The sequence below is a fragment of the Chiloscyllium plagiosum genome, unplaced genomic scaffold, assembly GCF_037043375.1.
Source record: "Chiloscyllium plagiosum isolate Xiang-an unplaced genomic scaffold, Cpla_swu_hap1 HiC_scaffold_9, whole genome shotgun sequence".
NCBI classification, from domain to species: Eukaryota; Metazoa; Chordata; class Chondrichthyes; order Orectolobiformes; family Hemiscylliidae; genus Chiloscyllium; species Chiloscyllium plagiosum.
In genome coordinates this window covers 91216465-91232692 of record NW_028270147.1, presented here as the reverse complement: position 1 = coordinate 91232692, position 16228 = coordinate 91216465, and the positions used below count along the sequence as shown (strand labels likewise).

Below are 16228 nucleotides of genomic sequence, written 5' to 3'. Positions count from 1 at the left end.
TAAATCTGCAGTCACCTTTTGTCAGTTTCTCCTTCTTTTGTCTAAAAAAGACACATTGCTCACTTAAAAGTTCAATATGACCATAGGTGATCAAGGGTTATGATATCTGGCTTGGCAGAAGAGTCTGCAAATACATAGCTTCACAGAAAAATGGCATGAAACCTTTACCATTTTAAAAAGTAGTTTTCATTATGGTCATATGAAACTGAGTAAAATCAGAATTTTTCATCACGACATTCATCTTTGACAGCTTTGCTGCCTTAACGTAAACATACATACATACAGCAAATGCATTAATTTAGGTATCTCATGTCTCTCTTCAATATGAGTCTTAGACATGAGAGATCCATCAGAAATACTTACAAAGTTGTTTCAATACTGGGTTATTCTTGCACAATTTTGCATGAATTCAGTTTTGTTTTGGGTAGCATTAATTAAAACTTCCAGAATCCCATTTCAAAATTGTGTTGTGGTCAGATGATACAGCTTGTTTCAAAATAGTTCACAATTGATATTTTGCTTGGTCTCAACAAAAATCAAATCATTATGAATGACAACCAAAGATTTTAAAACTATCACAGTCATGTGCTCAACTGCGTAATGCATAGCTAATGTTAAGCTGGAATCAACTCAAGGTATCTGCCTTATAAACAATTCAAAGCCAGTCAACAAAGTAAAAAGCCTTGTACAGTATTACTAATACATTAGCCAATACCTTGAGGCCACTATCGCTTTGCAATGGAACAAGATTATACTTAAGTGCCAATTCTTTGCACGTTCAAATTAAATTCCGATCTTTAGCAACAGGATAAACCTGCTGATATAATTACATATCAATTACTGCACAGAAATGTTTTGACAAACTGGTCTGCACTAGTGGTTAGGCTCCAAACAAGCCACCTTTAACCCTAACTCCTTTGACCCTATCACTATATTCTTCCAATTCTTTATGAACTCTAGTACTGACTAAATGCAATCCAGAAACATTCTTAAGGTTGAAACCAACAAACCGGTCTACAAATTTTTAGTTTCCATGAGGTGACCTCTCAATGTCTTTTTTTCAGACAAAAGAACCCCAAGCCAATCTTTTCAGGCTTTCCTGATAGTTATAATCTTTTATTTCTGGTAACAGCCTAAATAAACATCTCTCAAAATAATTGTAAAAACAATGTCACATGAATAAACGAGATTGCAAATTGTAATCCAAATTTGAGCAACCTTTACACATGGCACGATGGCTCAGTGGTTAGCACTGCTGCCTCATAGCGACAGGGACCCAGGTTTGATTCCAGCCTTGGATGACTGTGTGGAGTTTGCACATTCTCTTTGTAGGTTTTCTTCAGGTGCTCCGGTTTCCTCCCACAGTCCAAAGATGTGGTCAGGTGAATTGGCCATCCTAAATTGCCCATAGTGCTAGGTGAATTAGTAAGGGGTAAATACAAGGCAGGGGAATGGGTCTGGGTGGGTTGCTCTTCAGAGGGTTGGTGTCTTGTTGGGCTGAAGGGTCTGTTTCCATACTGTAGGAAATCTAATCTAATCTTACACAGTGTCAGATTTCTACTAGCAGATCACACAACTACAATAGCCAATGCTATTCCAATGTTTAAGGGTAGCATGGATAATCCAGGAAATTACAGGAAAAAAATTCTCAGCAACAATATTTATGAGCCTTCAGAAGCTAATGAACATATTAGCGATGGACAGCATGGTTTTATGTGGGGGAGATCGTGCATCATTAACTTGATCAAGTTTTTTTTAAAGAGAAGGTGACAACAATGATTGATATTGTCTAGATGGAGTTCAGTAAAGGCTTTGACAAGGTCCCTTATGGTAGATTGGTACAAAAGGTGTAGCTTACGTGGTATCGAGGTGAGCTGGCAAGATGGACGCATAAGTCATAGGAGGCAGAGGGTTGTGGTGGAAGGATGCATTTTGGAATGAAGGGCTGTGACTAGTGATGTTCCATAGGGATCAGTCTGATTCATGATCTACATAAATAATTTGGAGGGAAACATGGATGGTCCAATTAGTTAATTTGCAGATGATACAAAAATCAATGGAGTTGCGGATAAGTGAGGAGGATTGGCATACAAGAAAGCAGGATACAGATCAGTTGGAGGCATGGGCAGAAAAATGGCAGATGGAGTTTAATCCAGACAAATATGAGGTGATGCATTTTAGAAGGTCAAGTACAGGTGGAAATCATACAGTGAATAGCAGAACCCTTAGGAGTACTAATATGCAGAAAGTTCTGGGTGTGCACGTCCACAGATCACTGAAGGTGGCAGCAGAGGTTGATAAGGTAGTTAAAAAAAAAGGCCTATGGCATGTTTGCCTTCACTGAAAGGGGCATTGAGTTTAAGCATAGACAAGTTATGCTGCACCTTTATAGAACTTCAGTTAGGTGACACTGACAACAGTAAAGGAGAAAGGGAGGTCTGCAGATGCTGGAGATCAGAGCTGGAAATGTGTTGCTGGAAAAGCGCAGCAGGTCAGGCAGCATCCAGGGAACAGGAGAATCGACGTTTCGGGCATAAGCCTGAAGAAGGGCTTATGCCCGAAACGTCGATTCTCCTGTTCCCTGGATGCTGCCTGACCTGCTGCGCTTTTCCAGCAACACATTTCCAGCTCTTACAACAGTAAATACAGTTCTGGTCACCACACTACCATAAGGATTTGGATGCTTTGGAGAGAGTACAGAAAAGGTTTACCGGGATGTTGCCTGGTACAGGGGAATTTAACTATGACAAACTCAGTCTATCCAACGTTTCGTTTCCAATGGAATGCAGGAGGTTGAAAGGTAACCTGATAGATGTTTATAAGATTGTGAATAGCATGGATAGAGTGGAAAGTATGAGGCAGTTTCCTATGGTGGAGGGGTCAATTACTAAGGGACACAGGTTAAAAGTGCGCAGAGGTTGGGTGGAGGTTTAAAACAGCTGTGCGAGGCAAGTTTTTCACACAAACGATGATGAGCGCTATTAATGCGCCACCAGAGGAGGTAGTAGAAGCAGACACAATAGCAGCATTCAAGAAGCACCTGAATGAATATATGAATAGGAAGGGAATATATGGCTACAGATCCTATAAGTGAAGACAGTTTTAGTAGGGAAGGGTAAAATGTGTTAGCGCAGGCTTGGAGGGCCAAAAGGCTGTTTCTGTATTGTTTTTTAGATTAGATTCTCAACAGTGTGGAAACAGGCCCTTCAGCCCAACAAGTCCATACCGACCCTCTGAAGAGTAACCCACCCTGACCCATTTCCCTCTGACTATGGGCAATTTAGAATGGCCAATTCACCTGACCTGCACATCTTTGGACTGTGGGAGGAAACCGGAGTATCCAGAGGAAACCCATGCAGACACAGGGAGAATGTGCAAGCTCCACACAGGCAGTCGCTCGAGGCTGGAATCAAACCTGGGACCCTGGTGCTGCATTCAACTTGAGTGACTCTGCAATTTTTAATCACATATTTAAACCACTTAAGATACAATTCTACTAAAAATAACACGAACCGCATTAAAAGACCAATTTGCACTTTGTTCTGAAGCAGAAATAAATCATTAGGCAGCAACAAGACCAATAAACTCTTATTGTTGGTCAAAGGAGACAGAAGCTGCCTTAGTTCACTCTTACGGATTTATTGAATGGAAAACACTTGGTTGCAGCCAGGTAATTACCACCAGACATCTGTTATTGCACTGATCTTGGGCAATCAAGTGATGAGAAGAAATCTTAGGAACCCTACAGTGTGGAAACAAGCCATTTAGCCTCACAAATCCATACCAATCCTCTGATAAGTATCCCTCACCCAGACCCACCTCTCTCCCCTATTCTTGTAACCCTGAATTTCCGATGGGTAATCTACCTAGCTGCACATCCCTGAATACCATAGGCAATTTAGCACGGTCAATCCACCTTCTGCACATCTTTGGACTGCAGGAGGAAACCAGAGCAAACGGAGGAAAGCCACACAGACACAGACACAGACACGGGGGAACATACAAACTCCACACTGACACTTGCCCAAGGCTGAATCGAACCTTGGTCCCTGGTTCTGTGACGCAGTAGTGCTAACCACTGAGCTACCATGCCACCCGTAACATGCAGTAAGTTTCAGGTATTTGTTTATTAGCCACAAGGACACAGTTACAATTCAGATTTATTGTCTTTGAACTTTAGGTTTAAAGTTAGGGTAAATAAATGAGGTCATGTGCCCTGTTACACAGTTTGCCTCACAGTCACTTGGAGTGATTGGATTGTTTGCAGTCAAAGGAAGACTTAGATTCTTTTATTGAGGTGGTGGTGCAAGATATTTATGCTCTGAGTCAATGACAGCAGGCGCTGAGTCTCAAGTCCCAAAGTGCTGAAAGTACCGGATTACAAACAGTTTTTCTGAAGAAGGGTCACCGGACTTTCATGTTAATTTTAATTTCTCCCCATAGATGCTGCCAGACTTGTTAAGTTTCTCGAACAATTTCTGTTTTTGCTTCAGATTTCCATCTTCTGCTGTTCTTTGTTTTAATTTAGATTACAAACAAACAGTCAGGTTGTAAGTGTGCTCGCTGAGATGGTAGATTTGTTCTCGTGCTAAGTAACATCAGTGAGCCTCCAACGAAGCGCTGGTGTTCTGTCCTTCAAGCTATTTATGTGTCTTGATCTGTTGTGGTGAGTGATATCACTTTCAATTATTTTTCTGAGGGGTTGGTAAATGTCGTCCAAATAGATATGTTTGTTGATGGAATTCCAGTTTGAATGCCAGGCCTCTAGGAATTCCTGTCCCTGTCTTTGTTTCGCCTGTCCCAGTATGGATGTATTGTCCCAGTCCCTCTTCGTCTGTGTGTATGGATACCAGTGATAGTTGATTATGTCTTTTGGTTGCCAGTTGGGGTTCATGTGTCCTGGTGGCTAGTCTCCTGCCCGTTTGTCCAATGCAATGTTTGTTACAGTCCTTGCAGGGTATTTTGTATATGACATTCATTCTGTTGGTTGTTGTTATGGGGTCCTTTAAATTCATTAGGAGCTGTTTCAGTGTGTATGCAGGTTTGTGGGCTACCATGATGCCTTGGGGCCAGAGTAGTCTGGTTGTCATCTCCAAGATGTTTTTGATGTATGGCAGGATGACTGGAGTCCCTGGTCATGTTGTATTTTCTTGTTTAGGTCTGTGGTCCAGGAATCAGCAGGCTGTGCTCATCGGGTACTCATTGTCCCTGAATTTGTTGTATAAGTATTGGTCTTCCTGCTGCCGTTTCACTGCCCTCTGCCCGCTCCCCCCCCCCCACCCAACCCCTCTCATGTCTGTGAGTATCAGGTTTAACCTTATGCAGGATTTTCTCCCAATCAACAACTCTGCTGGAGCTATCCCTGTTGTTGCCTGGGTGGTCCTATAATCAAACAGGAACTGGGACAGCGTGGTAGTCATTTGACGCTGCAGGCTGCTTCTTTAAACCTGCCTTCAAATGATTGGACCACTCTTTCCACTAGATGACAGATGATATAGAGCTGTCCTTATGTACTGAATGCCATCTGACTTTAGGAAATATTGTAATTCCCTGCTGGTAAATTACTTCTCATTGTCCGTGACCAATACTTCTGGGAGTCCATGTATTGGGAATGATGCTCATAGCCTCCGAGTTGTCATCCCGGAGTTTGCCAAATCAACTTTATGCATGTCCAACCACTTTGAATGGCCATCCACAATGACCAAGCACGTTGAGCCCATGAAAGAACCGATACAGTTAACATGCAACCCAGACCAGGATTCTCCCGATCATTCCCATGAATGTGGGGGTGCTTCTGGTGGCAAATTTTGGCCTTCTTGGGACTTTGGGCACTGCTTCATCCACACAGCTAGGTTAGCATCCAATCCCCACCATCAGACACAGCTTCTTGCTAACATCTTCATCTTGGAAACCCCTGGATGACACTGGTGGAGCTCAGCTAGTATCTGGAGGCGATCTTTACTGGGACAATCACCCTTGCTCCCCATAGTAATATGCCTTCTTCTCGCAGAGTCCAGAAAGATTTCAATCAGGGTTGTGACGACCCTTCGGTTCCCCCATTACTATCAACTGTTTTAGGTTTTGCTAGGACAGGATCTTTTTGTGTCCACAGTCGAATATTGTCAGTGGTGACTGGAAGAATATCCAGAAAGTTCAAAATCAAAATGGACTCTTCCAAGGGAGGCACTAGCACTGGAGTATCTGCCACTGACAGACAGCTCAAGACATCCTCATTAGCTAGTTGGCTTCCTGGATGGTTTCTAACTGGTACTTGTACCTGCTGAAAATAAGGGTCCAATTCTTAATTCTACCAAAAGCTGCGGATGGCACTGCCTTGTCTTCCTTCAGAAGCCCTAGCAGGGGTTTGTAATCAGTTACTATGACAATTTCCTGTCCGTAAAAGATACTGGTTAGACTTCCTCACACTAAAGATGACCGCGAAACCTTCCTTCTTTATCTGGGCATGTTTGCATTTCGCATCAGCGTCCAAGAGGCTTATGCTATTGGGCATTCCTCTCCATTGGGCCACCAGTGTGCCAATACTACCCCGAAACCATACAGGGAGGTTTCACAAGTCACCACTATCTCTTGCTTCAGATCGTAGTGGGCCAACACCCTAGATGATAGCGGCTTTTCTCACTTTCCTATAGGCTACCATTCTTGGATATGCTATCATTTCCAAGGCTGACCCTTTTTCAATAGCATATAAAGGTGCCAAGATGGAGGTCAGGTTATGTATAAATTGTCCATGATAATTCACTAACCCAAGGAAAGACCAAAGCTCCGGTACAGATATGGGACCCAGGGCTCCTTTGATCACCCTCATTTTCTCTTCCAACAGGTGTAACCCAGTTTTTTTCAACTCTGTAACCCAAGTAGGTCACTTGGGGTGCCTGGAACACATTTTTCCTTTAAGGCATATGGTTGCCTGGGAGAAACATTTAAGCATTATGTCTTTGTATTGGTCGTCCCTGTTATTAGTATGTCACTCAGATAAATAGCAACCTACGGTAGTCCTTGTAAAATGTTCTCCATTTTCCGCTGAAAAGGGAGGAGGCTGAAGATAGCCCAAATGGCAATCTTGTATATTGATGTAAAGCCTTATGGGTGTTAATCGCAGCATACTTCTGAAACTCCTCATCTAGTCACAATTGCAGGTAGACATGGTTCATGTCCAGCTTTGTAAAGGAGGGCCTCCCCACCCCCAATCACCAACCTTGCGACTAGTCCACTATGTGAGGGATTGGGATTTAACTAGCTGCAAGAGGTGGTTTATTGTTTGCTTAAACTCTCCACAAATGTGAATTGAGCTGTCAGGCTTCACAATTAGCACGATCAGTAATGCCCATTCTGCAAATTGCATTGGTTTGATGATTCCTTCTTTCTCCTACCTCCTGATTCCACCTCTACTGCTGCCTGCATGGCGAAAGGCACCAGGTGGGCCTTGCAAAATCTCAGAATCGCTTCCTGGTCAATGTGTGAAGTGGCTTTGGCCCAAGCCTTTTCATACCATCAGTGGTAAATGTACCAACTACTTCCTATAGGAAACCGGAACTGAAGTCGTACACTTAACCTGCAGTGTATGTTCTCAGTCTGGCTGAGAAAACTTGTGCAAACTTACAGGTTGGAATCCCAAGTGAATCTTGTTAAAGACAAATTCTGCAACTACAGATACAGTTGCACTGGTATTGACCTCCACAGAAACTAAGCGACCATTTAACTAAACGTTTAATTTTAATTGGTTCCAATTCGGATGTCAGTAAGCAATTTACTTGTTCCAACCTACACACCAGGGTACTTTCCCTGTATGCACTCTCCTGGTACCGGCCTACGAGTTTTCATATTCAAGTGAGGCCTTGTAGGACTCCTCTGCTGTCACAAGTACGCACACAGGCAGCAACTACAATAGCTTGCTGGTTCAGATCTGAAAGAACATTTTAGCCACTTGGCCAAGGCACAGCTTTGTTGTGGGATTTGGCTATGGGCTGGCCTAGAGTCCCTTTGCTCAGGATACAACCTATGTGAGGCTCTGCGATTGCCTGTGCTCAAGTGGTGTTCCCACAGCTCAGTTGGAGAGGTGAGACAGTCCACTTCCTTTGGGATGCCCTGAAGCTCCTATGATCCAGTTACTGCATTTTCGAATAACGCGCCAGTTGTGTTGCCAGCTTGAAGGCCAGCTGGACTTCAGCTGGTAGACACTTGTGCATGGTTATGTCATTTATCCCACATACCAAATGGTCTCTGAGCATCTCATTCAGTATTATCCCAAAATCAGATGCCTCTGCTAGTCATCTCAACTTCATCAAAATTCCCAGTACAGATTCCCCTGTTCTCAAACAGCCAAATAAAACAGATAGCATCTCAGAATTAGGGGACGTTTGGTGTCATAATATTCCTTCACCAACTCCATCAACTTTTGAAAGATTTTAGTGTCTGGTGTATCTGGGAAAGTTCAGCACCTAATAACCGAGAATGCTGCAGGTCTGCAAGCAGTCAGAAAGATTACTTGTTCTTATCATCTGCCTCAATGTCATTTGCCAGGAAAAAATATCGCATTCTTTCCACAGGCCAGGCCCAGTCTTAGACAACAGGATCAAATGAGTCAAGCTTCCCAAATAAAGGCATGATGCCAGACATGCTTATCCCAATTCCAAGATGACTGTAGCAAGCGAATGTTCTTTAGGCACATCCTGTTTTCTCCCATCACCACCAGTATCCTATCACCACTCAACCTTGAGACCGATATCCTATCACCACTCAACCTTGAGTTGCTTATGGACAGTATGCTGGCTGTAATCAGCCAGTTTGGAGTCAGTTGCCTGAGCTGAGGAGATTCTGATCTCCTGGTTATATTGGTCAGCCAGAGCTTTCCCGATTGGGGTTGTTTACCTGGACCAATCAACAGCCTCGTAATCAACGAGACCAAGTTGGTTCCAATGACTACAACATCTTTGTCATGACTAAGAAATGACTGCTAGAATGGAGCTTTCATCCCGCCTTGACTATCAATTTGAAGGAAAATTTGACAAAAATGCACTGGCACAATTGGTTCAATTTATTTTTCAAATGAAATAAGTTCTTTTACATCTTAAGCTTCATCTGTATACCTCCAAAAGAATACCTAGAGATGAAGGCACTTTCATCCTAAAATCTTTTATCTCATAAATGAACACAATCGATATAAACAGGAACAAATGGCACCAAGAAGAATTTTGCGCTCCTGGGAAATGTGACAATACCAGAATAAAAATGCTCAAAACCAAAAGTGACAAAAGGTGACAATGAACATGTAAAACTCAAAATCAAAACTCTTCCAATCATCATCTCCCCTCCTGTGGAGATCAGCAGGCAATGAAACAACAAATAAAATGTCAAATCCTTGGCTTAGAGGCAAAAGATCCCAGCAAAGCCTTCAAGAGGAAATCTCGGCTTAAAACAAATTTTACTTGGGTTTGGCCAGAACTTTTGAAGAAAATGAATCCAAAACCAACAAACATTGGTGAATTGTTCCTTTTTAATCAGAAGCTATTAATATTAGATTGCTGTAAATCTTGAAACTCTTGAATACAATAAATATTTTTTGTAACTGATGAAAATGCTACAGTCAAGTGTTGTAAATCATGGATAGGACATAACTGTAATGGGTCATTTTGCCCTCCAGTATTTTTTCTGGGAAATTGTTTTGCCTAGCCTACCTTTCACAGTACAGAGGATCATAAAATGCCAGTTCTCCTATGCTGCATCAATCTTTCCACCTTGTGCCATAAACAATGGCCCCCACCATGGTTTCAGGGCAGGGGAAAGGGAATTATCCAGTAAAACATTCTCCATTTCAGAGAAGGTGTTGTAATTGCAAAAAGAAAAGTTGAACACTGAAATCCGATTGGTCTAAGTTTGTAATGTGTGCATCTTTATGGTTGACAATTTGATAAAATGCAGCATTAAAGAAGCAGAATGAAAAAGATATGTGACAGATCCATCTAATTTATTTATGAGACATAATGCATTCCAGAACCCATTACTTCAAAGTAATCCTGCAATGTACATGGGCTACAGACTATAATGCACGATTCCTTCAAAAGCTGCTATAAACCATCAGGTCTGGGAGAGCATTGATAGATGAATGCAACAGTGGAGAGAAGGCAAATCTCTTTCATCTGAGGTTAACACAAATAAGGAAGACTTCTAAGCTGAAAACCAGAAGTTGTCTTAAGTAATAAGGAACTGCTTTTCGGTAGGAGGTTGAAACAGGAATATGAAAATTAATGAAAGTAGTTGGATAAATTGTTCTTGTGATACTGAAAAAAATAGGTTTTTTGATGTAATGCCACTATCCATAATTTAACTGACAGACTTTCTCATTTTATCCTTTTGTAAAAAGTAGGTATATATGATAAATCATATCAATTATACAAAGAATACATTAGTAATTTTTCAGTAATTACTGGGTTAGGAAAATTATGACTGGATTCATATTTGTGTTTTCCTGGATTCTGAAGTTCACTTTGGTTTTAGTATACAAATACTGCTCTTCCAATTGAATACCGCAAAAACATGAGTGTTAATTTCTAATTGTTTTACAATGTTCAACATTGTTTTATTGCTTTGAAATATGAGCCACAGAAAACCAGTGTGTCAATAACCAAACAAAAGGCTAATTTAATGTAGACATAAACTTAGTATAACTGCAACCTAAAATCTTGTATTATTTTCTGTCAGAAATGTTTCTTTGCCATCACCTCAACTTATGATATCGGATGGACTTTATTGGGGATGAGGACCATCGACTATTAAGTATGGGTTTTCATTCCATACTTCTTAATGAATCCTTTCCAAGAAAAGCCCTGATCACTTATAATAAACGCAAGTGTTATTTGTCAGAGACCATGTTTTTTAAATCTTACTGGACTAAATTTGCAATGTGTGCATCTTTGTGATTGACAATTTGTACGCATAATTCAGCATTAAAGAAGCAGAATGAAAAAGCTATGTGACAGATCTGTCTAATTTATTTAAACTTGCATTTCTCCTTGAAGTAATGGTTGAAAGTTCTACATCATGCCTATTTTAAATTACATGTGAAAGTGGATGCAGTACAGTAAATTGTGTTGTCTATGATCATTTGCCCTCACTGTCTTAACACTCACTTGACCAGAGGTTAAAAACCTTTCTTATTCTACATAGTTTTGGAAGATCCCTTTCTACAATTGTTCTCATGTCTGAGTATCTCTTTCATAATAATTCAACACATTTTTGGATAAATGAATCTCGTAACAAAACAGAAATTGCTGGAAAACATCAGCTAGGCTGGCAGCATCTATGGACAGAAATAAGAGCTAAGGTTTCAGGTCCAGTGACCCTTCTTCAGAACTGATGGTAGCTCGGAAAAGTTAGTTTTTATTCAGAAGATAGGGTGGGGGTAAGGATTAAATGATAGGCGGAGGTAGAGCCCAAAGAGAGAGAAAACAGTTGGGCAAAAGAATTGGATAACAATCAGCCTCAGAGAATGAACAGCTGCTAATGGGGACTATTCATGACTAACAATGGCACTGTGTGTAACAGCAGACCATTTGATAACAAGGCCTAGTGTTTGGGGTTTGGGGTAAGGACATGGGAGAAGGTGCCTCAAGCCGTAAAACTGTTGAACTCAATATTGAGTCCAGAAGGCTGCAGAGTTCCCAAGCGGAAAATGATGTGCTATTCTTCCAGCTTGCACTGAGCTTCACCGGAGCACTGCACCAAGCCTGAGACTGAGATATTGGCCAGGGAACATGGTGGTGTGTTGAAGTGACAGACAACTGGAAGCTCAAGGTCTTTTTTGTGGATAGGTCATAGGTATTCTGCAAAGCGGTCACCCAGTCTTTGCTTCATTTCCCCAATGTAGAGGAGACCACATTGTGAGCAGCAAATGCAGTAGACGAGATTGAATGATGTGCAGGTAAAGCTCTGCTCGACATGGAAGGTGTTTGGGCCCTTGGATACTGAGGAGGGAGGAAGTAAATGGGCAGGCCTTACCTCTGCTGTGGGGAAGTGAAGGAGTTGTGGACCAGTGTGTCCTGCAGCGAATGGTCTTGCAGAAGACTGACAAGGGAGGGAATGGGAATGGGAATGCATGTCTGATGGTGACATCCTACTGGAGGTAGCAGAAATGGTGACTAATGATCCTCTGGATGTGCATGCTGGTGGGATGGTAGGTGAGAATTAGGAGTACCCTATCCTGTTGTAGGAGGGAAAAGAGGGGACGAGGGCTCAAGTGCAGGAAATGAGTTGGATCTCCTGAGGGCCCTGACAACCATGGTGTTCAGGAATCCTTGCTTGAGGAAGAAGGTGGATATTTCAGAGGCTCCTTGTCAAAGTTGGCATCAACAGAGACAGAGAAACTGACAGAATGGAGTATAGTCTTTACAGGAAGCTTTTTTGTTTAAATCTACAGTACTGGCTGAGAATTTATTCCATACATTTAAAATTCTGTGGGATGGTTTATTTTAATCCGATGTCTTGTTTAAGTTTTATTTATTTGTTGTTTACAATTTTGAGTTCTGCACTCAAAATATACAGTTCCCTCAGTTACATCAATAATTTGCCTCAGCAAATCAAAATTTGGATCTTACCACCTCATAAGAATCTCCGAGTTACAGAATTATTCATTACCTCTGCTCTCCAAACTCTTCCCTCACCCAAATCCTTCACAAGGTCAAACATCCAGAACTACCACAAACAAGTTTTTATTTTACAAATTATCACTCCCAAAGCATGGTTTTGGACAGCAGGACTGGACACTGAGAATTCAAGTATAGCCATTGGTGTGAGAGATAGTACATCATAAAATCTGAAAACTTTTAAATGTGATCCTTCAAATTAACTAGGTTCATGTGACTAATTTAGTTTAGGCAATATAGGCAAAAGCCTAAGGGAATGTTTTGGCAAGCATCTGAGCTAGGCCTGTAAGGGCCAGTCTGACCTCCCAGTCACCACCCATTTCAATTCCCCTTCCCACTCCCTCTATGACATGTTCATCCTCAGTCTCTTCCATTGCCATAGTGAATCAGATCGCAAATGGAGGAACAACACCTCATCTTTCACCTGGGCAACCGATAGCATGGAGGACACAACATTGAATTCTGCAATTTCCAATAACCTTCCCACCCATCCCCCGACTAGATCTCTAGCCCAGCTTCCTCCCTTCCATTCCACCTAGTGACCCTTCCTTCCAGCTACCAACCAGATTCATTCCTCCCAACCAGGTCTTACCCACCACCTGTGTTTATCTATCACTACTTCACCATTGCATCCCTCTCTCCAACTAACCCCCTCCCCCTGACTGCGGATCCACCTGCCCCACCTCCACTCCTGTTATACCCAAAACGTTGGCTTCTCCATCTCCTGATGCTGCCTGGCTTGTTGTGTTCTTCCAGCCTTCACCTTGTCTACTTTGGATTCCAGCGTCTGCAGTTTTTTTTGTCTCTAATTAAGGCTCACCCCAGCACTGATCCAGCTTTGATATTAACAGTTTCATACTCATGAGATTCTTTCAGCGATTTTCAACATGATAAGTAGATCTTAAATTAATTTAATTCATCAAATCAGAACTCAACTCCTCTCCACTTTGTAGTTAAAGCTTCTCCATTGATCATGTTTTTATCCTTTTATGTTTAAAATTGTCAATTTAATATTCATTCATTAGGTTAAACTCTCAGCACATCACTCTGTCAGTTCAATTATTGTACATTCTCTGAACTTCTCTCAGTTATCAAATTATGAACTTCAAAATAGCTGAAACAACCTCAATAAAGGTATACTGCTCAAGGTCATTGCTCTTTCGATAAAGATTGTCACCAGTAAATATATCTAACATTCTCTTCTCCGTGTTTCATGAACAACAGCAATATTGCCTCTGTAGTGCTGTTCTTGGAATATCAGAACAAAGATGGCTTTTTTCTCACATACATCAGAGGAGATTTACAAACTACTTGAAGATATAAACAATCTGGTATCTTTCCTATCGTTCATGTCTTTGCAAATTTTCATCTCTGTATATCTTGTCCAAGTCACCTAGACAAATGTACTTCTTTCAGGTTTTCCTTACAACATGAATTATTGATCAAATTAAGTCATCATGTAATGAATAATAACTGAGTACATTTGCTATGTCCATTCTGCAATCAAGATGTTCACCTCCACGAAAAAAAGAAACAGTACCTACCACCCACTTTCATTGCTGGTAGTACAAGAGACATTTTCGGTCTGGTTGTCTTATTATGGCTAATAGCTGGTAGCAAAAGGTGATCCTGAAATACAAAGAGACATATGCTGTTACAACACATTCTAAAACAAACTGAAACTCAGGCTCAACCCTACATGTTTTAAAACCTTGTCTTCTTTAAAACTAATTTTAACGGCAAATTAGTTTCTAAAATCAAATAAAACTTAAAAAAAAAACAAAAACAAGTTCATCCTTCCAACCATCTGTCCATCCATCTATCCAATTAAACTTGGAAGACTGAAAGATGTGAGCTTTTATCTTTTTCCCTCAAACGCTGTTAATTTAGTGGTTCAGAATCCTTATTGGGCTGTTCATAAGTTTTAAAGAATAAAGTTGCAAAATTGAAAAAATATATCCCTTCTGTCTCCTTTTTCCTGAGAGTCCAATCTTGCTTTCTCACTTCTTAATCCTCTTTCTGTAACTTTAATGTTTTTTTTTTATTCTTGTTTAGATTGAATCATTAAAACATTAAAAAATGGGCTGTGCGAAACAAAGGACAAGGCAATAAGTACTTACGTGGCTGTTCTACAATTTAGAATAAGACAAGATTACTTAAAACATGATGTAAGTGCAAGTTTTCTCTTTTCGGGTTATATTATCCTACACCAGTGTCTTCAATGGTTTCTTGTGCTATGGACCAGACCAAACCCCCTCAAAATATATTAAGAAATAGTCCAGACCATAACATTTTCTTATTTTAAAGGTAAATGTAAGGCGCTATGTTCCAGATGCAGTTCAACTGGTCAAACTACTCAACACTAAGCGAAACACACTTAATTTTTACACTACAGTTAAAATATAGACAAAATAAAAATAAAATGTCTTAACTGTAACTGAAATGAAATGCTTAATGAAATAACAGATATATTAACTGCGATTAATGAATTGTTCCAATTCATTAACATCCCATAAACATACCCTTGGCAAGGGCAAATTCAGTTAAACACATGTTTGCATGCAATTCTAGCAGCAGGAAGAAACCCCAGCTTTTATATAAAACAGAGAGAGGGGAATAAGAGCTTCCACATCCAGCTTCAAGATGCTAACAACTGCTAAAGTTAAAAATCCTGTTACTGTGGGAGCGCTTGATCCCACTCATTCATGATGCTTCTAATGTTCTAACTTTAGAAAAGACTAAGGTGTCACAAGCTGTTTACTTTAATGGTTTTGGGCAGACTGCTCACACCTCTATTTTAACCTTTCTTGATAACAAATACCAGGACCATACACCTCTTAAAGCCATAGTATTGTCTCACCTATAACCAGAGTCTAAGAGCATACAGATACATTTCCAGTATCTTAGTGATTCTCAAGTTCGTCAGATGTTGACCTGTTAAGTGAGTCCTAGACATTATCAGAAGTGATGCAGCTGAATAGAAACACTTGAGAAAAATAAATGATAGCAGGATAACCTTCAAGTGATTCAAGTGTCAAATAAAAGTAGTCAGCTATTTCCTCACCTGTGACAAGAGGGAAAGCTGACCCAAATTAACAAGTACTTCCGATATCTCTCTCCAAACATCATTGAACTAGTTTTTTTTTGAGTGGACTAAAGTTCACTTAGAAACCAAAAAACTCAGTCCAAGATGCACTGAATAATGTGGTATCTGTTATGATTTATCAGCTTTATTTTATAATGACTGATATATAAATGATAAAAGCTAAAATGATGTATCTAGTTACTTATATTATTAGATACCTGCAAACATTTTGAGTTAGAATCTGTTCTACAAGAACACCTACACAATACATTTGAAGTAAAGAAAATTCAGAGCAAGCCAAATTACTTTACTGGGAGGACACGACTGGGAGGCTGAAGAAGTTGGGGAAGGTGTTGAATTGTTGATTTGAAGTAGTATTTTATTACTTTACTGTTTAGTTAAGACATTCTCTTTTATAGCTAGCATCACCTTGCACACAATTGAAGCACGTGATTGTATACACGTACATCATAATCATTGAAGG

General features: G+C 40.5%; 1 protein-coding gene across 1 annotated transcript in view; it reads right to left on the bottom strand.

Annotated features, from left to right (window-relative positions):
- The window catches only part of atf6 (activating transcription factor 6), a 338902-nt gene that overhangs the window by 116264 nt on the left and 206410 nt on the right, over positions 1–16228 (bottom strand). Inside the window, exon 15 of the mRNA XM_043699998.2 lies at positions 14204–14288. Within this exon, the coding sequence (XP_043555933.2) occupies positions 14204–14288 (85 nt within the window). The remainder of the gene's footprint in view (positions 1–14203; positions 14289–16228) is intronic.